Raw genomic sequence first — 26056 nt, forward strand, 5'->3', positions numbered from 1 at the left:
CACTACATTAACTTATAGAGGGCACATCACAATGTTGCTGCGGAAATCATATATACACAGTAGATGTGTATTTATAGGAATTTGTTTCCGTTGCATGACTCATTATTTCAGGTCTATTCTTTGTGAATTATGGACTTTACTTACAAGATTGGTTAAAACGTAATTGCCTGGGGACAACAGATGCATTAATGTGTGTAACATCATGGACTAATTAGCTGTGCGAGTGGAGGTTGGCGTCTTCCCAGGGTTTTGTATTGCTGTGTCTTTCTCCATTTGGCACCTGATGAAGGGGGAGTGTCGCTAAGATGTTGGGTATTGTTCACGTGTTACAGTGAGCAGTGATTAGTGCCTAAATTGGGATATTTAATGTAGTAAATTCAGTATTAAATCTGATACTTTGCTGAATACCTTTTGTGTGCAGGATAAACACCATGGAGGATTCTGCACAAAAGCGCCATTAATACACGACCTCCCTTTCATGCATTTTAAGTGCGGACGCTTCTTTTTTCTATTACGCTTTATAAACATTGTAACCCAAATTTTACAGTGGATTTTATCGTCAACCCTGCCTCATCTCTCACGTATTTTTACATACATTTCTTATAATTATGAAGGAGCAGGCATCCATTAATCTGAATGCCTAATTTGACTAGGGTGGAGCAAATACAATTGACAACTCCCCTTGACCTCTTCATAGTGATCACTGGAACAAAGAAACACTTGTGGGCTAGTCTGATTTGTCTCCAAAGGTATCAAACAAGTATTTAACCCTATCACTGCCATTAGTTCACTCTGGTCAGAACGGCATTTTCAGAAAGCCCACAGGAAACAAATACACTGTACATATATTTTTTTTCTACAAAGAAAAATTGTTGGAAGTTTTCTCAATGAAAAGGATGAAAACATATTTATCAACTCACTTTCCGTCTTTGACACACCAGCCGCAGTAAGGATCCCTCGCCTGGGTGCACCCTCTGCAGTTTGTGTATTGTTGGCAGTCCTGAACAGGGACACGGTACACCTGTGTACAAAGGAAAGTGTCACCGAGGAGCAGCAGAGATACATTTGTGCCATACTTCTCATTTGGCAAATACCATTCAGCTACTCAGATTGTGGTCTCATGTGTGGGCCGCCAAAGCCATTAATAATGTCTTTATAACCAAATATTTATTATCCGTATATTAAGTTAGCTGGTGCTTCGAAATAGTTTTCATTTTAAAAGCTTTTAATGAGTCATTGGGGAGAAGGAGCGGCTCAGTGAGTCAAGACATTGAAACTGAGTTTGAAGCAGGGGAGCCTGGTTCAACTCCTGGTGTCGGCTCCTTGTGACCTGGGGCTAGTCACTTTATCTCCCTGAGATTCAGGCACCAAAAACATAGATTGTAAGCTCCACGGGGCAAGGACTGTGTCTGTAACTTTCCTCTGTAAAGCGCTACGTAAAACTAGCAGCGCTGTACAAGAACATGCTATTATTATGAGTCACACAGATGTATTTATTTTCCTTATTAGTAACATGTGAGGGATTTTTTTAAACGCCAACACCAGAAAAGGTCGTCATTTATACAGTTCCTCCTTAAACATACAAAATGTAATTATAAGAGAACCCTCTAATGCCATATCACCCTCCCCTGATAGTCAATTGTATCAAGTACCCACCACTGCCCTCTATAAAAGGGAGGGCAAATAAACATGTTACTTCATTTTAAGTTCTACTATTGTTCAGGAAGAAACTAAAAGGAAATGACAGAAACCATGTGTTACGATCCTAAATGGGCCCTCGTTACAAATACCATTATACTTCTACATTTAGACAGTGCATAACAGGAAGTGGTACGTGCTTCCGGAATGCTCTTCAGATTTAAGGCCTTATTCTATATTGACCTAAGGCTGAGTCCCCGCTGGCGCTGAGCGCGCTCATGCTTGTAGAGCGCTCCAAGCACGAGCGCCGGGTGTCCTGCATGTACGCGCACGGGGGGACGGGACATATCTATATATGTAAATAACCGCTGCAAGCGCCGCCCGCTCAGTGCTAGCGGGGACTCAGCCTAAAGCAGACAGTCAGGCTGTTTTATGCCCAAAAATCCCTATTTAAAAACCATCGGGATTTTTGGGCCCTAAATAGCCTAAATCGTCAGCATTGGACTATATAAATATTAGGCCCTTTTGCTTTGCAATATGTTTCAGACCCTGGTGTCAGCAATGGGGTGAATTAACGTTTGATAAAATATGCAATCCTTCTTCAAAGCAAAAGCCACTTAAAGAAAAAAGTATGCACCATTAAAAATGTCAAGAACCCGAGAGCGACGCGTGGAATATTTTACCTTTTTCTTATTCATGACATATATATGGTCCTTCGTGGCATCGAATGCAATCCCATTCTTCACTGCACTGTTGGTTTCAAAGGACACAGTCCTGTACTCATTCGCCTGTTCTCCCAGAAAAGCCTATACAAAAGAAATTGATCATTTGTGTATTCCATTAGCTGTTAAGAAGAAACCTAGCAGAATGTGTTATATATTACGCGTGCATTCAAGAGCAGCTGTATACACTCACTGCTTCAAACTACTGCAGGAGAGTGGTGTCACGGACAGGGCTAGAAAAAGCCACGTGTCCCAGGACCAGTGAACAATTTGGGGGGACGAAAAGGATAATTTTGTTTGCTTGGTAAATTGTGGGTGCCTGGAAAGAACCACGTTTAGGAAGCCCACGCCCATAGGTACAACGCATTGGACAGTTGCCAATCCCAGAGTTTCTTTTGGGAAGTCATGCCCGATAATGCCTTGTGAAGATCTATGCAAGATAGAGAGCAGAGAGGTGATTGCATAGGGCAGAGATGGCAGTTTTCCTACATGTGTGGATCTTCCTTGCCACCCTAAATAGAGGATGCTGGTGCTTGGTTATAAGGCGACCGTGTTTGTCAGTAGGGATGAATGGCTTTTTGTTCTATCACTGCATGATATTGTTGGGAAACTGTAGCATTAAAGAGTAGCTTAGTTGTAATGTCACTGCCTTGTGACTGACTTTGCTGCGGTTGAACCCGGTTTGCATTTCAGGGTCAGTCTCTCCTTATGACATTGAGCCAGTCTATGCCCCATAGCCTCAGGTACCAAATATAGATCCAAAAAGTTAAATTACAACTAAATTCACATGTCCCCCCCCCCAAGTGCACAGATACTGTATATTCATAAAATAATTAAAAATAATAATAATTAAAAAAAAAAAAAAACAAGTATCCCCTGAGAAAGTCCTCTTGGGTGAAATGCACGGTGTGGAGTCCTTTTTAGAGCAGCAATCCCTCTCAAAAGAAGTCCGTTTTTTAACCTTTAAATTCAAGGGGGCCCGTGGAGATCAGCTGAACCCCGACAAGCTCTGTAGATCCCCCGATTGCAGAGATATTTATTTTTTACTTTTGTTTGTTTTTCCTTTGAAAGTACCAAGATGTTGCAGTCACCCAATCTGAAGCTGCAATGTCATCACATCATGATGTCACCTCATGATGATGTCCTCTCATGATGCTATAAGGGTTTTCTATTGGCCGCCAGCGAGGCTGACGGTAGAGGCCATATTGTATCTCTAGGACAAGAATTCTTGTAAGGGAATTGTAAAATTAAATATCTCAGGAGCCAGCTCTGGGGGCGGGGACCCCCTTGTTTCAAATAAGGTAAATAAAAAATCTGTTAAAAAAACAGCTGGGCAGTACAGATCTTTATGTATATTTGTTGTGGATGTACATTTATTCATATAATCCTCTTTTATAATGGGGGAATCATTTCATTTTTTTCCTTTATGGATTTGGTATTTTAATGAGGTGGTGTAGCTGGGCACTATATCTGGGGGGTCAATAGTTCCGTAGCGCACTCACTCATTTCTGCACTCTTGGAGCGTCTCTCGTGTATGCGTGTTCTATGCTGTCGTATAATCTAAAGCTATCTAAATCTATAAATCTTGATAAGTGACAGAAGCAGAAAATATATGCCCGGTTTGACAGAAGTTCACAAACGTGTATGAATTACCTTCACAAGTTTTCCTTCAGAAGTACCTAAGAAGGCAATGGTGTGCTCATTCTCAACAGCTACAGCAACAGAGGTATACTGATTGTTCTCCCGCAATAACACTGGCTTCATAAGTACTCCATCTCTGCTCCCCAAAGGGTAAGGTAAGTGTTCTGATCCACAGGGATACTTGCTGGCTGTAGTTGCATCCTTCCATGGGAACAAAAAGAGAAACCATTTGACCTAATCTTGACAATATTTTGCATGTTAATATATTCTCACATTACAAATGATTCTCCATTGTACACTATTTATTCCTAATGCATTACTTACAATGCAACGGATAAGAACAAAAGGTAGAGCATAAAAATACTGTGCATCAATAAAACATTGAATATTTATTTAATGTTACGTAAGTAGGCGTACTGTCCTGTGATGGGTGCAGCAGTGGGGTAGATTTGATCCAAATCCACTATTAGGCTGCGTCCAGGGTTGCAGCAGCCATGCGGAGACTCGCTGAGGCTGAGGGACAGCGGGTGCTTTCCCTGGCCTTGGTTAGCGCGCCGTCCGGGGGCGTGTCGGGGGGCGGGCCAGTGACGTCACGGAACTGGTTCGCCCTCATTGGGCGAACCGCTCACGTGACCGGCCCTGCGCTCCCGTGAGCGCTTGAATCTAAAATTTTCCTAAGATCTACGCTTCTGCACGCTTGCGGAATCGTGCGCGATCCCCTGCTAAAGCCGCTCTCATTGCGGCTGCAGGGGCTCACTGCTAAGTGAGAGCGCGCCTCAGCACGAGCTGACCATGCCTGAGGCCTAAGAGGAACAGCAAGAGAGTCCGAAGTGCACTCTCAACCGGGTGATCAAGGATTCAAATGTCCTCGGTGATCCTCCACAGTACCTCTGGTCAAATGAGGCTATTATGCCCCTTCAGGAAGTCTTGTCTGACGAAACGCGTAGGGCAACACTACAAAAACCAAGCTATGCCGACTTGACCAGAGGTACTGTGGAGGATCACCGAGGACATTTGAACCCTTATATGGAGTACCTGTTTGAGGATGGCCACCACGAGGGTTTGCTACAAGAAGTGTTCCTCCTGGATCTTATCCCCCACTCTTTAACCCAGGGGGTCCCACGGTCAACATTTGCTTACTTGTGTGAAAGTGTTTTCTGCTTTTTTTACTATTCTTTATAAAGCTATCTACATTATTCCTGTGTCCTCTGCTCTGTTTTTCCTGGGAGTATCCTGTCCCTCCGGTGGATGATATAGTACACCACCTGAGTTGGTTACTCGTGTTTACTTGGTTTGGAGAATCACAGTACAGTAATGTTCTCTGCAATTAAGGTATTTTTAGATACTCGTTGTCTGTGAGTAGGTTCAGTGGCTATGCACTTTAACCCACACTGTGCTGAAAAGCTGTGTAATACGGCAGGGATATGCTTACAGGGGTCCATGTTTAAATGGTTTTGAAGCAAAAGGTGATACTGTGTGCTTATTTGCATGTTATTTCCCAGAATCCCTGGCTGCAGTGGAAGCATTGTATGCTAGGAGATGATGGTGAAAAGCAGGTTGCAGACCTGTCTGAGACATGTGAATGTGCTAACAAGTGATTTTTTTTGATTTGCTGTATGCTCTACGGTGGAGATTTTTTGTCACTTTTTTACCCCCCCCCCCCCCCGCACCCCCTCCTCCCTCCTCCCCTATAACTGGTTTAATGTGTGGTATTTATAGAGACATTCACAAGCTGGTATTTTAGCTCAGGCAGAAATGACTATTTTGCAACCTGCAGCTCTTGGGAATTTCCAAATCCATTAGACTAAATGTTACTTGAAAATTCCTGGTGCTCCATGATCACAGATAACACAGACTCTGGGCTCTATTAGCTTAGATGCTTGTGGTTTAAGAAGGGCAGCTGGTATTATACAAACAGCTGGGCTCGTTTCAAAAACGGTTACTGTTTAATGCATGGTCGCAGCGCAAAATAGCTTTGTGCTACGTCATGTGGCTGAAATTCCGCAGCAATCACAAATGGCAAGCCATTTTCTCTAGGTTTATGTTCCATGGATTATCATAAAACGTGAACGTGCCATTTTGTTTTCCTTGATGCACAACCTTCATCTGCAGTAGGTGCACATAAACGGGCTCCTTGCACCTGACAAATAATCAGAGTAGCAGTGCCACCTGCTCGGCTTCTTTGTGATATATGGAAGAGGGGGTGACACCATGAGATAGCACCCTAACAGCGGCACCCGTAAAGCAGCAGTCCCATGCAAAACATTAAAATGGTAGTCGCAACAAAACCCGAGGGTTCAAATTGGGTTGAGGTATTTCTAACTTTTCAAAGTCTTCTTTTTTTGCAAAAGATGTATTATAATTATTATTTCACTGGCACCCGCTGTTACCATGACAACCACTGTTGTCTGAAGGAGTGTGAATGACAGGAGCCATTTTAACCTCCCACGGAGCCCCCATTTTCAGCAACTGATATCTCAATAATGTCAGCAGATTTAAAAAAGAGTGGGATAGGCAAAAACAGAGTTTGCAATGGTTAAAAAGAAAGAAGACATTTATTTATAATAGTCAGCCAACCAGATTGCTACTTTAAGATTTACAAAGGGTTGGTGTAATTGTCCTGAACATGTCGCTCTCTGTTTTGCAGGTCACTTGATGCAGTGTTCTGGAAGCCTCTTATTTGTCATTTTCAGAGTATACAAAGGCTATTAAACTGTGATAGTGTTAATTGGGGCACTATTGAACAGAAAAAAAAGGAATCTATGGAGAATGCAACGTCTTAATGAAGTAGTAACATGACCATATAGTAAAACAAACCAGAAAGCATTTTAATATTCATTTACATATTCAAAATGCTAGATTATAACATTGTTGAAAAGCAAAAAGAAACCCTTCCATTCTGCATCAAGTTCCTCATTTGATAAATGCCATAATAAAATAGAATTTAACCTTTCCAGGGCATGGAAGAAGGCTTTTTGAGATATAAGTGTGTGTGTATATATGTATGTATGTGTATGTACGTGTACGTATGTGTGTGTGTGTGTGTGTACGTGTATGTATGTGTGTATGTATGTGTGTGTATAACCAATGGACATATTCTGTTCGTCTGGGTTTGGAAAGGACATTCGTTCCTCAACTTTCTGCAAAGCGCGTTGGAAGTATGTAGTCTTCCTTTTCCCTCTATTTTTATTTTATAGTGCTCAACTCCAGTCCTCAAGGGCCACCAGCAGGTCCGGTTTTAAGGAGATCCCTGCTTCAGCAAAGGTGGCTCAATCAAAATAACGGTTCCACCTGTGCTTAAGCCGGGATATCCTTAAAAGCGGGTTTTATTGGTGGCCCTGGAGTTCAGCACCCCTGGTATACTGCAGTGGTTCCTAACTGCAGTCCTCAAGAACTGCCCAACAGGTCAGGTTTTATGGATATTCCTGCTTCAGCACAGATGATGCAGTCAAAATGACTGCACCTCTAATTGTGATCAAGCAAAGATATCCTTAAAACCTGACCTGTGTGGGATTTTTGAGGGCGAGAGTACCTGCGTGCCTGGCCTGAACACCTACAGCAATACATTTACACACACACAAGTACCCAAGAGAAGACTGCAGCGGGGGCGGGCTCCAGCTCCTCAGCATTTCTACTCCAACTGATTGTAAAAACCTCAGCACTTCTCATGCGTATAAATGAGTAATTTCTGATGATCCTACAGAGTTTTTTCCCCTTGGAAAGGACTCCTAAAACTATTCTTGTTTACATATTTGCTGTCACTTCAAATGTATTGGCATGCTGGCAGGGGGGCACAATGTGATTGGGTTATTCAATAACTGTATTTACCAAGTGGCACAGCAATGTTGGCGTTTTGGCTTAACCTTAGAAATAATTCCATTTTTAAAGTCTATCGAATAAAATAAATAAATAAACATTTGGGCAGCACCAAAACCCTGTTTCAAACTTGTACTAAAACCAGCATGCAACAATTCACTGCAGTACTGGTATGCAATCCTGTAGAATTCATATTGATTGCATTTGTATTTATTTTACATTTATATCTACTAACTTTATGTTTCTAGAAATATATACGGCCAGAATTGTTTTTTTTTTTATTGATCACCTATTTTGCATTCAATGGCAAAAGAGGGGACAGTACACATGTTGATTAGTACTGTCTATCTAGAAGAGGCATAGCAGATCAATAGTTCTTCATGTGCTAGATAGGAAAGTGAGCTTCAGTATTTATAAGGAAAAACGAGCAAGAAGAAAAGAAAAGCTGAGCTATACCATTAAGGTTCTAAAATGCATCTGTGTGAGCCCGTCTTTTAGTTCATCTCCCTCAACAAATTTCATTGTCCTCCAGATATTGTGATGTCATAATGAGCCAGCATAATATGTGGCTATAGCCGCATTTACGAACAACCTTGAAAAAATGTGCATGGTTTAGCTAAGCAAAAATGAAATATTCACACAGTTGTGTGCAAAATGGTTATCAGAACCTCAAACACTATTTAACTGAATCCTCTCTCTCGCTATTTTTTATTTTTTCTATCTATACATACATATCACATTTTAAGTTATGGTGGGTGAAAAAGGCAACAAAAAACCTCCACCGTTTTAGCATATAGCCAATAAAGAATATCACTTGTGAGCACATTCACATGTCTTAGACAGGTCTGCAACCCTGCCTTTCAACCATTATCACCTAGCATACAGTGCTCCCACTGCAGCAAGGGATTCTGGGAAATTACATGCAAATGAGCACACAATGTGTCACCTTTTGCCTGGAATATCCATTCCCATGGAGCCCATTTAAGCTGATGCATCGCCGTTCACACAGCTTTATACATATACAACAGAAAAAAAAGAACACAATTTCTGTACACATTTCAGGCACATTATTTAGAAATCTTAATGATATACACTACCTTTGAGGACACTCCACATGAAACAGAATTACCATTTGGCTTGAAAAAAACATCCTTCCCATTTTTTTTCACATTTTCTTGTGTGTAACAAGCATCCCGGTTTTCTTCAAATTTTTTATTGATCTGCTTCAAGGAAAACATGCAGAGGGCGGAAGTCACCGAGTCGTGATCCTTGACGGCTTTGCTATAAACGGCAAAAAGCACTTTGTCTGTGGATAAAACATCCCCGTATTCCGCCGACTTGGACATTGTCTGTGCCAACTCCTCCCCAGGACTGGTAATAAATACCGAATTGCAGACATACGTGAAATCGTTCTCCTTGTCTTTACACTCCAGGTCCATCTCAATGTAGGAATAATAGTTCGTATCGTTTTTGCACAAGCGGGAAATGAGTGTCCGATTTTCTTTTTCGGCTTTGTCGTGCAAGGTGGAGATGAAGTAAACGTAGCCGTCGTGCTCAAAAACGGCGACAAACTGCTGCTTTTCGACAGAAGCAGACTTGAATGTTGCAGAATCCAAGATGGTTTCAAAGGGGCCTTTCTCACCTTTCTCGTCAAGTATGCGGGTGCTGATGGTTATTCCGTTGTCGTGCTTGTCATAGCCTTTTCCAACAAATAGAACCCTTGGCCCCTGGTTGAACATATTGGTGACCAATCCTACATTTGATAGTGTTTCATCGTTGCTTGCCACAAAGGATTTCTCTCCCTTGCTATCGTCATATGAAATTTCCGCTGTAATGTTATCCAGCTTCCTCAGAGAGCAGATTCCTTTAAAGATGCTTCCACACACAACTATCCGGTTATTTGGCACATCTAGCACGAGTAGTTTATTATAATTGTGTTTGTTTACTGCATTTGGGCACTGAAGGGTGTCAATGGGTGGGGTACAGGTTTTATCATCAAGTCGTGGACCTGTTGTTACATTGACTTGCAGATCTAGGAGCGCTGTAAGCTGGTACAAATGGTCAATTGCTCCAATGTACACAGTGCCGTTCTCATTGTTAACAGTTAGTTGATTTAATTCGCTGCTGCTCGCAAAGCATTTGAAGGTCTCTGCCTTTGACACAAACAGAAGACAGTTTAAAATGCTGGCAGCATAAATCCATACAGCCATTGCTGGATATGCCTAAAAAGAAAAAGAAAATTCAATAACATTACTGTAGCGTCAAAAGCAAACAGGATAACAATTCTAATTTTAAAAGCAATTGCATACATGCAAATTAAAATGCAGGCATGATAGTACCATGCCAAGGAAGTGTGTCAGCCTCTCTGTGACAGGGAGTCCGTGTTCCACAAGTTCTGTGTTTCTCACTTCTCAGAGATCACATAGTACAGAGTGCCAAATGCATTTACGTTGATATAGCACTTTCTTTAAAAGTCTTTCTATATTCTCATTCATTTGAGTCAGGATGAAAAATGTGTGGGATTCCCTGGAAATTTAAATCAGGTTTGTAAAAATCCCAGACGCTTGGTCAGCTAAAATGTCAGGCCTGGCACCTGTGCTAACTGACCTGTCAGTCACCACTGCGACCGGTAACAGAGCGCTCCATCATGCTTTGCTAGTGTGATTACAACGCATTATTGGGCGCTATTGCCAGCTGTGGTGGTGATGGACAGGTCAATCATCACTGCGTCCCTTATTCTAGTGTGGCAGGGGCAAAAAATACAGGCAGGATGTTTTATATCACAGGATGGTTCCCTACACATTTCTTCAATACGAGCGAAAAATCCACTGTCCAAAGTTAACCGATAACACGATCTTCAGTTATGTTAACTGCTAGAACATCTCCAAGAATGACTAGGTATTACCGTGCACCCCACCACTGGAACAATCTACCGGAGACTCTCACAGCTGCCACCAGTCTAAGTTCTTTCAAAACTAAAGCGGTCTCACATTTTAACCTGGTCTGTAACTGTTCCATAAGCCTATAATATATATTATCTGTAACTGTGCATGCAAAGTCTTGTATATAATGTATAATCCTGTTCACTTAATGTAACAATGTATCTATCATCATAACTCTGTGCCCAGGGCATACTTGAAAATGAGAGATAACTCAATGTATTACTTCCTGGTAAAACATTTTATAGATAAATAAATTGGGGAAGCTTATACTCTGAAACCAAATCTGATGCCCTCTCATTTGTGTCTTTAATGGTCACTGGAGTGTTCCAATATGGGCAAATTGGCAAACTAAATGTGGGATGTCTACATGGTACCATGTCAGGGTCGGACAAAAAGGTTTATAACCGGGGTGGCCAACTCCAGTGTTCAGCGGCCAACAACAGTTAAGGTTTTAAAGATCTCTTCCTCAGCACAGGTAGCTCAGTCGATGCTGAAGCAGGGCTCTCCTAAAAACCTGACCTGTTGATGGCCCTTGAGGACAGCAGTTGGTCACCCAAGGTTGTTTCTAAGTTGAGGATATGGACAGCTTGCTTTAGATGTCTGACTACCCTAGTTAAAAAATGCAGCTGATCGGCCAGGAATCTTTTATAAATGTCTAATATGCACATGGCATTCTGAAAATTACATTTAATAACGTGTGAAAAAATAAATAGCTTTTTAAATGGTGCTCATTATGGAAATTACTTCTGAACCTTTTTTGCACTTCTATTTCGGTGAGCAACAAACATAATTGCTTTCAAACTTATAACAGTACTAAATGAAGCAGCGGGCAAAAAAATTAAACTGCGGCTTATAAGCGTTTTAGAAAAATGAAATGACCTAAGACATATTGGTGCATACGGATTTGTAAGGATGTATTCCTCATGTAATATTGCAATACGGCTCTTCCTATGCATCACCGAAAAGGTTTTATTGTTATAGGATCTTCCAGATGTTGTCAGGTTTGGTTAAAGAGGCAAGAAACAATTCAGTTTTAAACAGAAATGCATTTGATTTGGTTCAGTCGTTATGTGTGTTTAGATTTTTTGGGGAGCTGAAATATAATGAATGCAATAGAAAATGAAAGAATAAAAATGCTTCACTTTTGCTCAAGTCATTTTTTTTTCTTTTTTTTTTTTAACTACATCAACTGAGCTGGGGATCAACTTGAGCACGACCCCCTATTCTCAACTCTGGGGACCTCGTGTTCAGTTGCTATTCGCCTGAATGCCATTGCCAGTGTTCCCGAGGCTCACACAATATCATCATGCAGATACCAGAATGAGCAGAACATACAGGAGGAAAGGAGATTTCACCACAGCAACAGAGGAAAGGGTTCTTTACATTAAGGGCAGGGAAAATGTGCCATTCATTACCCATGGAGACTGTGATAGTAGATACAATAGATTTGTTTAAAAAAAAAAAAAAGTTGGGGGCTATACCAAATAATTAAACTTGGGAAGGATGTTGATCCAGGGAGAAATCTGATTGTCATCATTTGGAGTCACAAAGGAATTTAATTTCCCCTTATGAAACATCATTGGATGTTTGCCTTCCCCTGGAACAAAAATACTGTTAATACTGTCGTCTAAATTTAGCATACAGTAGGTTGAACTTGGACACATGTCTTTTTTCAACCTCATCTACTATGTAACTATATAACCAATGGCTTTGGTTCCCCATTCCTTGAGAACATTGTTTACGGAACGGAAAACCAAAAGCCCCTCGGCAACTTCCCAATGCTGCAATAAATACAGCACATTCTGTCATTTTAACATTTGCACATTAAAGATATGATATACAGATATGCAAGGCTTGGAGGAAAGAAGAGAAAGGAGGGACGTGATGGAGAAATGATCAAATACATCAACAGAGTTTCAACAAGATAAACGAGGGAAGCATATTTGAGAGAGAAGTGCTGAAACAAGATGTCCTGCTCTGAAGTGGGAGGGTGGGAGGCTCTCAGGCGCCTATATTATATATGATAACAGCCAAAGGAATTAACAGGGTCTGATGTTTCATGGGCAGACTACTGTACACTGGCCAAGTGGTCCTCATCAGCTATCAATTCCTATGCTACAAATGTTAACATTTACTGTGGGCGTGAAAGCCAGGCTCGAATCCCACCCGCAAAAAATCACAGTGCGTGTAATTCACCCAGCACCCTTCCACACCAAGGGTCCCTGCATACACTTAGGCTTCGGCCCTAGTGTTGGCGGCTACACGCGCGCCTGGCGTCCTATGCACAGCTTAAAGCCACAATCTGCAGCGAGCAATGGGAGGCGCGGGGGGCATGGCCAAAACAGGGGGGTGCGGCCGTGATGGGCGGGGCATCCCTCTGTTTTCAGAGCTTCAGCTTGGAATGGATAAACAAGCAACTCTCCTCACACAAGGCTCCCTGCAGCGGCTGCACTAAGGCGAGGTCCCTCCTTCTCACTCTGTTACCGGACCGCTCATTTTGACAGCCAAATCCCCCCCCTTTGCAAAACATGGGAATGTTGCAATACATTGGAAGCACTTAGCCATGCAACACATTATCCACTAATGGTAACAGCCATTTTCTCATTTAACCCTTTTAGGGCCAGCTCCGGCTGCAAAAGAGTTGGGTTTCTTAGGGATAGAAATGCAGCAATTATTTCAGTGGTGCAGTGAGCAGGGCAGAGATGGAAAGTGTTATTATTATAAGAAAATCATAATCTAAGAGGACCTACAAAATGAAACACCACAGGAGAGTTTAACGGGGAAAAGTTTGATCAGGATAGACGGAGAAGAGCTGCACGTGTGGGATCTTTAATATACTACAATAAAGATGTCTGTCAAGTATCCACTGTGTTGATTTCCCTCGGAAACCTGACCCGAGACCCAGACAGGGTCCGGTGACCTGAATTTAAAAGCTGCAGCTAGTAAACACTCAGGCTCTTTTTTGATACAATTGTGCCTCCCCCCCCCTGAACCCCTCTCCCTCCCCTTCACTGGCTCCACACACACATTACGTGACCGCGGCACAATTCTTGTCTTCCCTGCTGGCTGACGCGCCATCGCGCTCCGTGAGTGCCCAGAACATTAACCACTGGGGCCTGCCTGGTAGAGGTGTGTGGCGCGTACGCTGCCGTGACCGCCGGGGACTCAGCCTTAAGAGGCGATAATGCAGATATTCCTGCACTGTGGCGATGGGAAACACAGCTAGGAGCATCTCAGGGACCTCTGCAAAATCTCACATTAAAGAAAGAAAAATGTAGCAAAGTCAATGGCAGATCAGTTCTTTTTTTTAAAACATAAATAAATAAAAAGTTGCTTTGCTTTTCGGTTATTCCCCATTTTCATGAGGAAACGGCAGCCTTTCAACTAGATAGACATAGCCCATCAATCACTGTGAGATACCCTCCGATGGCATGGCCATAAACCTGAGTCACTTGGGATGGTGCAGTCTGTCTCTTGCCGGTTTCATTAATAAACCAACAGCACAAGTTCTGACCAGGCAGCCAGCATCTGTAAGTGATTTACTCACACAAATGTCAAGAGTGGAATGCAATAGAGAAGGAAAACACTGAATGCAAAAGATCACTATGTTGACTGTAGGGATTGGCCCTGGTCCCAAATCTCTGAAATATATTCACATGGCATCGTTGGAGAATTGGTTTGCGCTTAGTGGTACGGTTTGCTTGTTGCATTCAGGAACCAATAATGCAAGGTTGTGGCTCTGCGGTGAGCATCTGTTAGTGGTTTACACCCAGTGCTGATCACCCATAATCATATGCTGGACAAGGAGCATCAAAGATCTGACAGGCATTTGAGACCTGGTAACTATTTAAAGCCGCAATCACTTTTATCCACATATATTGGGGATTTGCCAGTGAAGGCACTGGAGGTATGTAATAGCATGTTCAACATTTTGAATTCTTCCATCGTATGTTTATGTCCATGGCTGCAGTGAATGTATGCAGTGTGATCATTTATGGGCACGGCAGGGCTTGGGTACCTGTCCCAGATGTGCTCAGTAGCGTTCATCATCATCACAGCTGTGTTTTATAACTTGGACACAAATATCAGCTTAACGCCAAAAAGCTCAAAGACAACTCCCGCAGAATGTATGTAAAACATGCTGCTAGTTGTGAACAGATAACAAATGATGTATGTTTCTGCTGTGATTTCAAACTTGCAATGACAAATTAAAAAAAGATACATATTTACATTTGGTAATCTATTTACAGTTAAAAATAAAAAAAGTATGCATGTAAATCATAAAATACAGGACGGTCAATTATCAGACCACAACGACATTACAATCATCTCATGGAAGAGCCTGTGTATATATCACACGAATCAATGTAATCGTTCTATCATACCATTATATAATAGAATTCATGCAGTCACCTGTGGGGTCAAATCCAAGCAGCGACACAAACTGAATGGTAGTATTGTCTGCATTGTCCCTTATATTTACAGTAATTTAATTATCCAAGATGCCGATCGCTCTGCTCTCCCATGATAAAATCGGCGAAGATCGTGCTTCCCAGGGCACGCAATATGGCCGCCTATTTCTAAAGAGCAAGTGGTGCGGCTACCTAAATAATCGCTATGGCAACGGATGGAAGCTTAATACATTACAAATCATTAAAAAGGTCAAATACAGATGTATTCATTTTTTTAACTAGTCTAATACTGCACAAATGATTAAAAAGAACCACATAGGATTTTTTAATTAAATGCCGCTTTAAAACCTAAGCCCTGAGAAACTGGCTCAAACCTGTTGAGAAAAGGTAATATTTTGATTATCATGATGGTGAAATTAAAACCTAAAAAACACGTTTTGACATACTCACGTCATGGAAACATATATGTACATTAACTAATGGGTTTCTACTCCAGAAAATTATTCTAACCTCTCCAAAGTCAGCACCAAAAGGGTTTTGTTATTACAATGAATAGCAAACACAGAGAATAATGGATGAGGAACAGCAAACAAGAAGCTTTATAGACCGAGGCGGAACTAGGTATTGTGTCGCCGCTCTTTTCCCAGTTGGCAGGACATAGCTGGACCTCCGTGCCCCCTGTCGGCTTGTGCCCGTGGACGCTGCGGTTTACAGCCATTGACAAACATCGTAGACATGAAGAACAAAGTTCTGGAGATCAGTTTAAAAGGTGCACCCCATTATAACTGGCCAACAAAAACAACCTTCTGTAACCAAACAATCTAATTGGCTCTCTTTAATTAATCTACCTGACCAGCACCAAGAGTTCAGATTTGCTTCTTTTCTCTATCTGGAAATGAATGACATTTTCTGAATTGGGAAGCGTTTCTCAATCAAGTGTTTTCATTATCTCACCCGGTCCATATCACAGAGGTAAGGGAGGGTGAAGAAGGGATCTTGCCTAGCTAACTCTATCTGAACATAAAACATACACAAGAGTAGTAGTCTGGGAATATCAGAGCTCTCACAACTCTCAGCTTACCCTTTATACAAACTACTTTAAAAACGATTACAACATACTCATATACCCTTTATTTACCACAATCTTACCTCTATCACACATATGCTACCCCTTAAACATGTTGCGGTCATTAGTACACTTTGGCACTAGAAGGGACTGCCCCTTTAATGATTTGAATTTTTCTGATGGAGCACAGACTAACGTGTCTCTTGTTCTGCTCTACGGGTCACTCTAATCCAGGGATGTCCAAACTAAGGCCCGGGCCAAACACGGCCCGTCCATCTGGTTCAATCAGGCCCCAGAATAGTTCTCATAATGTCCCAGTTTGGGCCGGGAGGAGTATAGAGGGCTGTCCGGCTGCTTCAACTCTGCAGCTTCCAAGCAGCATATGGCACTGCATGGCCCTTCATAGGCTCTCCTCCCTAGGTCTCCTGTCTCCTCTCTACAGTGTGCTGGTAAGTGTGTGTATAAATGTTGAATATAAATGTGTATTTGTATATATGTGTGTGTGTGTGTGTGTGTGTGTGTGTGTATTACACAAATGTTGCACTAATGGTGTGTGTGTATGTATATGGTGCATGTATTAGGCTGCGTCCAGGGTTGCAGCAGCCATGCGGAGGCTCGCTGAGGCTGAGGGAAAGCGGGAGCTTTCCCTGGCCTTGGTTAGCGCGCCGTCCGGGGGCGTGTCGGGGGGCGGGCAAGTGACGTCACGGAGCTGGTTCGCCCTCATTGGGCGAACCGCTCATGTGACCGGCCCTGCGCTCCTTTGAGCGCTCAAAACTAAAATTTGGATAAGACCTACGCTTGCGCACGCTTGCGCGAGCCACTGCTAAAGCCGCTCTCATTGCGGCTGCAGGGGCTCACTGGTAAGTGAGAGCGCGTCTCACCAAGGGTCAGCGCTTGCCCGAGGCCTCATGTATGCATATGGTGCATGTATTATGTATGTATATAGAGATGCATGTGGTGTCTGTGTGTATATATGGGGGGAGGGAGGGAGAGAGACAGGATGAGGCGAGAGAGAGAGGATGAGTGAAGACAAGAGAGAGGATTAGAGGAGGCGAGAGAGAGAGAGGATGAGGGGAGGCGAGAGAGAGGGTTGGGGGGAGGAGAGACAGGATGACGGGAGGAGAGAGACAGACAGGATGACGGGAGGAGAGAGACAGACAGGATGAAGGGAGGGGAGAGAAACAGGATGAAGGGGGAGGGAAACAGGATGAAGGGAGGGGGAGGGAAACAGGATGAAGGGAGGGGAGGAGAGAGAGAGAGAGACAGGATGAGGGGAAGAGAGGGTAGGCAGTGGGAAGAACGAGGGAGGATAGAGAGGATGGGGGGAGGGAAAAAAGAGGGAGGAGAGGATGCGCGTGTGTGCAATGTAGATTCCATATTTATACTATAGTTAGTAGGAAAAAATGGGGTAGAGGACCCCAATCACTCGGTGCTACAGAGCTTTATAATAACCCACAATGATGAAAAAATAATAAAAAATGTAAGTATCTAACTGCTTATGAACCGGGTCACTTAATGTGAAAAATGCGTGCTTGAGGCTGTATGCATAAATCCCCTAGATGGCACAAGGTGGCAGAGTTATGCAGAGTTGTAGGGGGGAGTCGTGAAACCACCCCCCTGACCTCTCCAGTCTCTCTGTACTAAATCATCCTATAATGCCTGGGGCAGCTCTCATGGGGCAGCAATGTTACTCACTGTGAATCAACCGGTTCTGTGTGCTCCAAGCTGATTGTGGTAAGCAGAGGAAGTATGCCTGTTCCGGTGAGGAGAGGCAATTCAGCGGGCACCACGAGGCAGAAGAAAAAGTTGCTGAAGCTGGACTGTGCTGGACTGTGCTGTATAACAATTCTTTAATAAAGCATGATTAAAAAGCCCATTTTGCGGGTGAAACGCGTTAGAGGTGCAGGGGTATGCGTCCCCCCTCTTTTTAATCATGCTTTATTAAAGAATTGTTATACAGCACAGTCCAGCTTCAGCAACTTTTTCTTCTGCCTCGTGGTGCCCGCTGAATTGCCTCTACTATAGTTAGTATGTGGCACTTGAAAAATTACTTTATATAAATCTGCCCCTCAACTAAAAAAAGTTTGGACACCTCTGCTCTACCATGCTTGTGCCACATCTACCCTTGCACCATGTGCAAGTTGTGACTTCAGTTCAACGTGCTTTGTACCAGCTCAGCGCTCGCACTGCCCTCATTACAGCTAGTATGCCACTAGAAGTCCAGCATGCTGCAAAAGGCCATTAGTGGCGCAACAGTCAGTTACATACTGTAGGCTGATCCGTCACGGCAGGGGTGCGCAAACTGGGGGCGCGCAGTGCTTGCAGAGGCCCCGCGCTCTTCTCAGAGGCCTTTAAATTAAATCCCGGGTGACCGTGCAAGGACTCTTACCGTGATTCAATTGACTTTGGCGATGCGTTGCCGTGGCAACAAATCCCAGCACAGGGTCACGTGCCGTGACTTATGACCCTTCGGCGTCATTTGACGCTTCAGAGCAGGTAAGGGGGGCGCAAGGAAAGACGTTTGCGCACCCCTGCGTCACGGGACACAAAAACAGTGTTTAGGTCAGTGCAATATTACACTTTCTTGACCTTTGAACCCATACATTACGAGCGTCACTAAACATTTCCAGGACATGGAATGATGTATCGTATAGCTTTTTTTTATTTAAAACAAACCCAAATCATACACGGGAAATGTTTAAATACATTTGACTTCTGCCTGCAGCACTAAGTGCTATTTATTGTATGCTACAGATTAGCTTTCCTTTAGTAAATAGTTGCTGTGGATTTATGTATGCAACAGGAGGATACACATTTTAAATCAACACAAGTGAAGAAAAAAAAGTAGCCTCCATCCATCTGATGGAAAATGTAAAAAAAAAAAAAAGACAGAAATCGTTGCAGGTAAATAGTCTTCTTGGACAATAAAAACAACCATAATTAGGACTATGAAAAGGAACTTATTTGGCATGTAATTCTGTTTATGTAATACACAGCACTCTGCACCCCCATTGTACCGTGCTGCAGTATATGTTGGAGCCGTACAAATAAACGATAATAACGAGGTGGATTCAAGCTTCAGATTCTTCACACAAAATGTGACACACTTTAAAGGAGCAAGCCAAGCTGTTTTTGTTGTTGTTTTTCATTCTTCTTCTTCTTTGTTCTTTAATACAGCTTTGTAGCAGCGGGTCTCCGGGGCCGTACCCCAATAATTTCATCTCCGGGGACCCCCTGCTTCTGGAGATACTTACCTCCAAAAAGGGGTGCCGGTATTCTGCAGTTTTCAGCTCCCTCGTCACATGGGCCAACAGGAGGTCGCACCCGGGTGATGTCACCGCTTCCTATTGGTCCACAGTGCCCCCGAGCTTTGAAAATCAGCCATATAGTGAGCCATAGAGCACCCGCTAGAGGTAAGTACCTCTGGAATCAGGGGTCCCTGGAGCTGAAATGAATGGGATTCAGCTCCAGAGACCCCCTGCTCCAATCCTGTATTGAAAAAAAAAATGTTGGGGGGGAAATAAACCTGTTTGGATCTCCTCCAATAGGCTTTAAATCCACAAACAGATTATTTATTGCATTCTCAACACTGAGCTGATGTAGGACCCTCCAGCTGTGTGCATCTTAATGTAACCTTCAGGATCATAGGGTCACGTCATGTTCCCCTCTCTCATATGTTTTCTACAGACATCAGCATTTCTAATGACATAGTAAATGAGGTTGAAAAAAAGATATACGTCCATCGAGTTTAACCTACGCTACATTTAGACAACAGATACTTATCCTATATTTGTATGTACAGTATATTGATCCAGAGGTAGGCAAACACAGAACCCCAGTGACATATCCTCTAATAAGGGGAAAATACATTCCTTCCTCACTCCAGGAATTACGCACATTCTATTGTTTCATGGTGCATCCAGGGATCAAAGCGAATGGGCAGCACATTGTTTAATAGGTTAAATATAGGTGATTGATGCTTAAAGATTGATATATATCTATCTATATATATATATATATATATAGATATATATCTATATATATATATATAGATACATATCAAATAATTTGGCGTTTCTGGAAACCACATTTTTTGAAGAGATTGCGATCTTAATATTTATATGACCTGCGAATCGTAAAAAAACAAACCAACAGACCATTGGTCAGAACTGACTCATAATGGGCTAGAGCAACAAGAAGTAACCGAAACGCATGAATTCCAGAGAACAGCGCAAACAGAACACATTCATTTTACACAGCCCACGGAGAAGTAAATGATGGGAATGCCTCTTAACTCATCTCGGAAGCAAAAATATAAAGAGAACATTTTACTTTAAAACAACATTATACATGTAATTGGCTTCTTTAGAAAGCTCCTGTCTTACAGTGAAAATGTTAATTAATGGTTCCTATTTAAAAAGGGAATAAGCGGTGTGTCCTCATGTGCTAAGCATTTCTATCCTTACTAAGTCATTTGGGTTCTCCCATTCATCTCTTTGGGTAATGATGGCTACATAATTTGTTTACACAAATAAAGGAAAATAGCTAAAGACTATATAAAACAAAACCCTGCAAAGTATTTGGTTACAAAGGCAAGTTTTAAAGAACATTTTTCTCAAAATACATATTTTTAGGGCACCAAACACCTGCATTTAAGCTCTTCGTTACACCCAGAGGCGGAACTAAAGGGGGTGGATGGGTGCAAGCAGAGCATCCGGAAGGAGAGGCGCACATTCCTGCTTCACTACAGCGACATCAAAGCAGAATTGGGCGCGGCGATCGGCTGCAGTGCTGAGTGACAGGTGAGTTAGTGCAGCGCCAGACAGTGAGTGAGGGGGAGGGGGTAGAGAAAAGGGGCAGGAGTGAGGTGGAGGACTCTGCTTGACCCAGGGTCAGAACACAGTGCGCGTCAGCCAGCGCGCGTTGCTCGTTTTATTTTCTATAAAGAAAAGCACTGTGGGCAATATATGATGGAAATATGAATAATTAGCATCATTATACAGTTGATGCTTTAATGCCTGCCAGCCCCTGCGCTCGCAACTCTCCCTCCCCCCCTTACCTAAACTCCAGCGTCAAATGACGGGCGGGTCACGTGACATCACACGACCCACGGCGTTCCCATGGCGTTGCGTCGCCGAAGACAAGGTGGGAGACACTAGGCCTCACGCGACCCCCCCCAGCACTTAATTTAAATGCCGTGGGGAAGAGCGCATGGTCTCTATAGCAGCCACGACCACCCAGAGAAATCCTGGGGGGGCGCACCCCCCACTTTGTGCACCCCTGCTTTAATGGATAGGTGCCTACTGTGATCAGACATGATTTTCTTCAAGTAGAGCCGAAATAATGCTCAATCTGAGGGTTTTTACTGTATATACTGTAACTATTGAAAAAAGATGAAAGTTCCATATGTATCAAGTAAGGGACACAGAAAACCGATACCTGAAAATATCCATTTTATTGCAGGAATATTACATTTGATTTCCTCAGTTATTGATGTCTGAGCTGTCTCAAAAACTGCTAGGGAAAAAAAATGAATCACATTTAAAAAGTAAGTAAAAGGTTTAGACTATAATTGTGAACTTATAATTTCACGCTTCTTCACTTTCCCAAATGATTTTCTAAAATCAATACAAACTACATAAATAGAGGAGGGGGGGGAGAAACAGGTCCCGGGAGAAATTAAACGTGTACCAGAGCCGTCAAAAACTTGTTTTCTGAAGACTAAAAAGTCTATTCTCCGATCACACTAACAAATTCTATTCTAATTCACACTAACTATGTTTATTACAGCAATGTAAGGTTTTTCTTATACAACTAGTATTGTTGGTGGTCTGTAGTTGGAAATGACTATCTTTAGGAATAACGTGTCCCTTTACATATACTATGCATTCAGCCCTCGTACACCAGGTCAGGTGGGCTGTTCATTTCCAGCACAGCCATTCACAGGTGTTCTGTGATATCATAATGTCACATGAGGAGTGATAAATAGTCTGGAAGAGTTATCATTGGACAGAAATATTACCAGCTGCAAGCACCCCAGAAAACAAGGCTGTGTGTATGGACTGGACATCTTTTAGTAGAATGCCAAGATACCCTTTGATCGATCAACGCATTAAATCGTACAAGGTTGTCTTGGGCATAAGCATTTAAGATTGCAGAGGTGCTTTTAAAAGGATACTCGTTTGAGTACAATACCATCCTTTAGATAAAAAAAATACATATCAATTTTACACAAAGTTGCACTATGCGGGTATTTTCTTCTCTTCGATGCAAATGAAAACTATGTGGGATAAAAAAAAAAAAAAAAAAGATCCAAGAAAAAGAACCACCTAAGAGGATTGACTGCAAAACTACTGTACTAACTAACACTGGTCAGGAACAACCACTTTGCCCTAACTTCCTCTCTTGCTCTACATGCCCCACTTTCTCTCTGCCATTCTTGCCCTTCTAACCCCAGACCCCGGCTAAATTCCCACATGCTCATGCTGCGCTCCTGCACTTGTTCCTCTGAACGCCTCTGGAGGAAATCTCACACTCTCGCAGACTTCCCTCACTACAAATGTGCTATCCTGTTTCAACTCTGCCCTCCCTCAGGCTAAACAAACCTACTTTTCTTCACTAATCAACAGGCACAAGTCTAACCCACGCCAACTATTCTCTGTCTTTGACTCCCTACTCAGACCACCGTCTGCTGCCTGTTTTTCTTCCTCCATATCACCTCAGGACTTTGCTGATTATTTCAAGGAAAAGGTGGAATCCGTATGTCAGGACATCCCTTCTGTATCCTCCTCCCATCCTACACTTCTTCATAACTCTCATCCTGCCTTCCACAACTCTTTATCCGCTGTCAGAGGAGGATACATCATTGCTGATGATCTCTTCTCCCTCCCATCCCCTGAAACCTCTGCTCTCCCAGACGCGCTACAATCTGGCTTGCGCACTGCTCACTCCACTGAAACAGCCCTCACTAAAATAACTAATAACCTCCATGCTGCCAAAGACAGAGGTCATTACACGCTGCTCATATTACTTGACCTCCCTGCAGCATTTGATACTGTGGACCACCCTCTAACCCTTCACATTCTCCATCTCCTCTTACCTCTCCTCTCCCATCGTACTTTCAGTGTCTCTTTTGCAAACACCTCCTCCATCTTCATCGATCTCTCTGTAGGGGTACCCCAGGGCTCTGTCCTGGGACCTTTTCTCTTTTTTCTGTACCCACTTTCTCTAGGTGACCTAATCACATCTCTTGGGTTCAAATATCACCTCTATGCTGATGACACACAAATGTACTTTTCAACTCCTGCCCTTACACCTTAGACCAAAGTTTCTGAATGTCTCTCTGCGATATCATCCTGGATGGCCCTCTGCTGACAAACTTAACGTGTCAAAATGGAGCTTCTCATACTTCCTCCCAAATCTAGCCCTACTACCTCCTTCTACATTACTGTTGGAGGCACCATCCTACATCCAGAAGCACAAGCACGCTGCCTAGGGGTTACACTCGACTCCTCACATTCAAAAGGTATCTAAAACCTTTCGGTTTTTTTTCCTCCACAATATTACAGATGTCTCAGTGTCTCCCCTGCTGAAATCCCTCTCCTGGCTTCCTATTAAATCTTGAATCACACACTAAATTCTCCTCCTCATTTTTAAAGCTTTACACTCTTCTGCCCCTCCTTACAATTCAGCCTAATTTATCGCTATACACCATCCCGACTCCTTCTGCTAAAGGATGTCTTCTCTCTACACCTTTAATCTAAAGCCCTCTCCAGACTTTAACCTTTCTTACTGGACTGCCCCACACCTCTGGAATGCCCTTCCACTCAATATCCGACTAGCACCCTCTCTATCCACATTTAAGACCAATCTTAAAACATATCTCCTTAATGAAGCATATGAGAAGCTCCATGGCTGATACTTTATACATAAACCTTGGCCCCCCTTGCAGATGCACTTACAAGAACACCCTCCTACTGTCTCTGTACGTTCTTGCTACCTACCAATTAGATTGTAAGCTCTTCGGGGCAGGGACTCCTTTTTCTTAAATGTTACTTTTATGTCTGAAGCATTTATTCCCATGACCTGTTCTTTGATATTTTCAGGATTATGTCACATGTATTACTACTGTGAAGCGCTATGTACATTAATGGCGCTATATAAATAAATATATATAAATATATATATAACTATCATCTATCTATCTATCTATCTATCTATATATCTATATATATATATATATATATAACGGTGAAGGGGTTAACCAGGCTCACTAATAAAAATTCAGACCCAATTGGTTACCCCTGATCCATGTGTAAATTATGCGACATTAAAGATTTCTGTGTGTTTTGCCTTTCCTGGGATGCTGGGATCGGGAGATTTCTAGGCTGTAAGTTTCAGGATGGGTTTGTCGGAGAAAGTCTTTACAGAATGTGGCTATGTATCGGGGTTCCAGAGTTATGGGATACCCCAGGAATTGGATCCGGGAATCGAGTGAGATTCTCGGATACAGCCAAGCACTTTACTCCAGTCAAACTCTGACTCTGAAAGTGTTATTACGGCTCACCACCAGGATCCCTACTGCAGCATCTTCCAGACAAGGTAAATGGGCATGAAGGGGTTAATGTATACCTGCAGCTCTACACAGGGTCCCTAGAATAAAGAGAGGTCCCTAGTATAAGGAGGGGTATACCAGATACATGCCCAGGTACCCTGGACCTGGTATAGGGGTTCAGGGGGGAACTCCAGCTATGTGATAAAGCTGAGAGTGCATACTTGTGGGTAAAAGTTTATTTAACAAGTTATTTTACCTCCTTGGTTTGCTCAATCAACGATCCCGGTATAAAAAGGTGTTAATATATTTAATAATAATATAATATATTTAAGCCTTTATAATAAAAGGCTACATTTTTATACCGGGATCATTGATTTAGCAAAGCAAGGAGGTAAAATAAATTGTACTCTATTTCAGGTAAAGACATACATACAATGTACTGTATTCCCACCACTCAAAGGAAATCACTGCAGCACCAAAGGAAATGCTACGCACAGAGAAAGCATAAGAGTGTAATGACTGCTTCAAGAGAACAGAACCTCCATTTTACAAAAATATCATCTTTATTCACATCTTTTATTGGATTTTCAGTTTCCCCAGAGAATAGACCTAAATTATGTCCCATTTCAAGGGAAAATAAGTAAACCGCTACCAAGACTATCGTACAGTAATTTATAGGGCCAGGTAACAAATTGCCAGACTGTACAAATCAACGAGTCAAGAATCAAACAGTAGAATCAATGCCCCATCATCCCCCCCACCCCCCCTCATTACTCAGAATAAAAAAAATAATTAAAAAAGTGTAACCCTTTCAGGGTTGGACGTTGCTTAATGTTAATCCCGGCAGCCATGAACCAGAGCATGTGAACACTGGCTGGCTCCTGTATAGTAAGTTGGGAGTGTGGACAGCCTGGAATTTCACGCTCTAATCAGACACCGCTGTTGGTGCTCCTTAGTACTGAGCTAGTACACTTGCTGTGTGTGTGGGAGAATGGGGGAGTACACAGTGCAGAGTGACATACAGTTCTTCAGCGATTAGTTACAGTATCATTACTTTTGGCAACAATATACATGTAATGTTAATATGCATTTACTCTTCATAATAAATGCTCCCCCTCATTTTTTAAAATCTGCTCTTAAATATTTGTTTTACCTTAAACAGGGGTGCTCAACTCCAGTCTTCAAGCTCGCCTCGCTGACACCCCCCTCCCCCCCCCACCCGGTCAGGTTTTAAGGATATCCCTGCTTCAGCACAGGTGGCTAAA

At 42.6% G+C, this 26056-nt stretch overlaps 1 protein-coding gene across 3 annotated transcripts in view; it reads right to left on the reverse strand.

The window, feature by feature from the left end:
• The window catches only part of PLXNB2 (plexin B2), a 326443-nt gene that overhangs the window by 89197 nt on the left and 211190 nt on the right, over positions 1-26056 (reverse strand). For all 3 annotated transcript variants that reach the window (XM_075599864.1, XM_075599863.1, XM_075599865.1), the window contains 4 exons: positions 8915-10039; positions 4014-4202; positions 2322-2444; positions 921-1021 (listed from right to left, as the gene is read on the reverse strand). In XM_075599864.1, the coding sequence (XP_075455979.1) occupies positions 921-1021; positions 2322-2444; positions 4014-4202; positions 8915-10027 (1526 nt within the window). In that variant the 5' untranslated portion in view covers positions 10028-10039. The remainder of the gene's footprint in view (positions 1-920; positions 1022-2321; positions 2445-4013; positions 4203-8914; positions 10040-26056) is intronic.

This window comes from Ascaphus truei, chromosome 5 (genome assembly GCF_040206685.1).
Source record: "Ascaphus truei isolate aAscTru1 chromosome 5, aAscTru1.hap1, whole genome shotgun sequence".
Taxonomy (NCBI): Eukaryota; Metazoa; Chordata; class Amphibia; order Anura; family Ascaphidae; genus Ascaphus; species Ascaphus truei.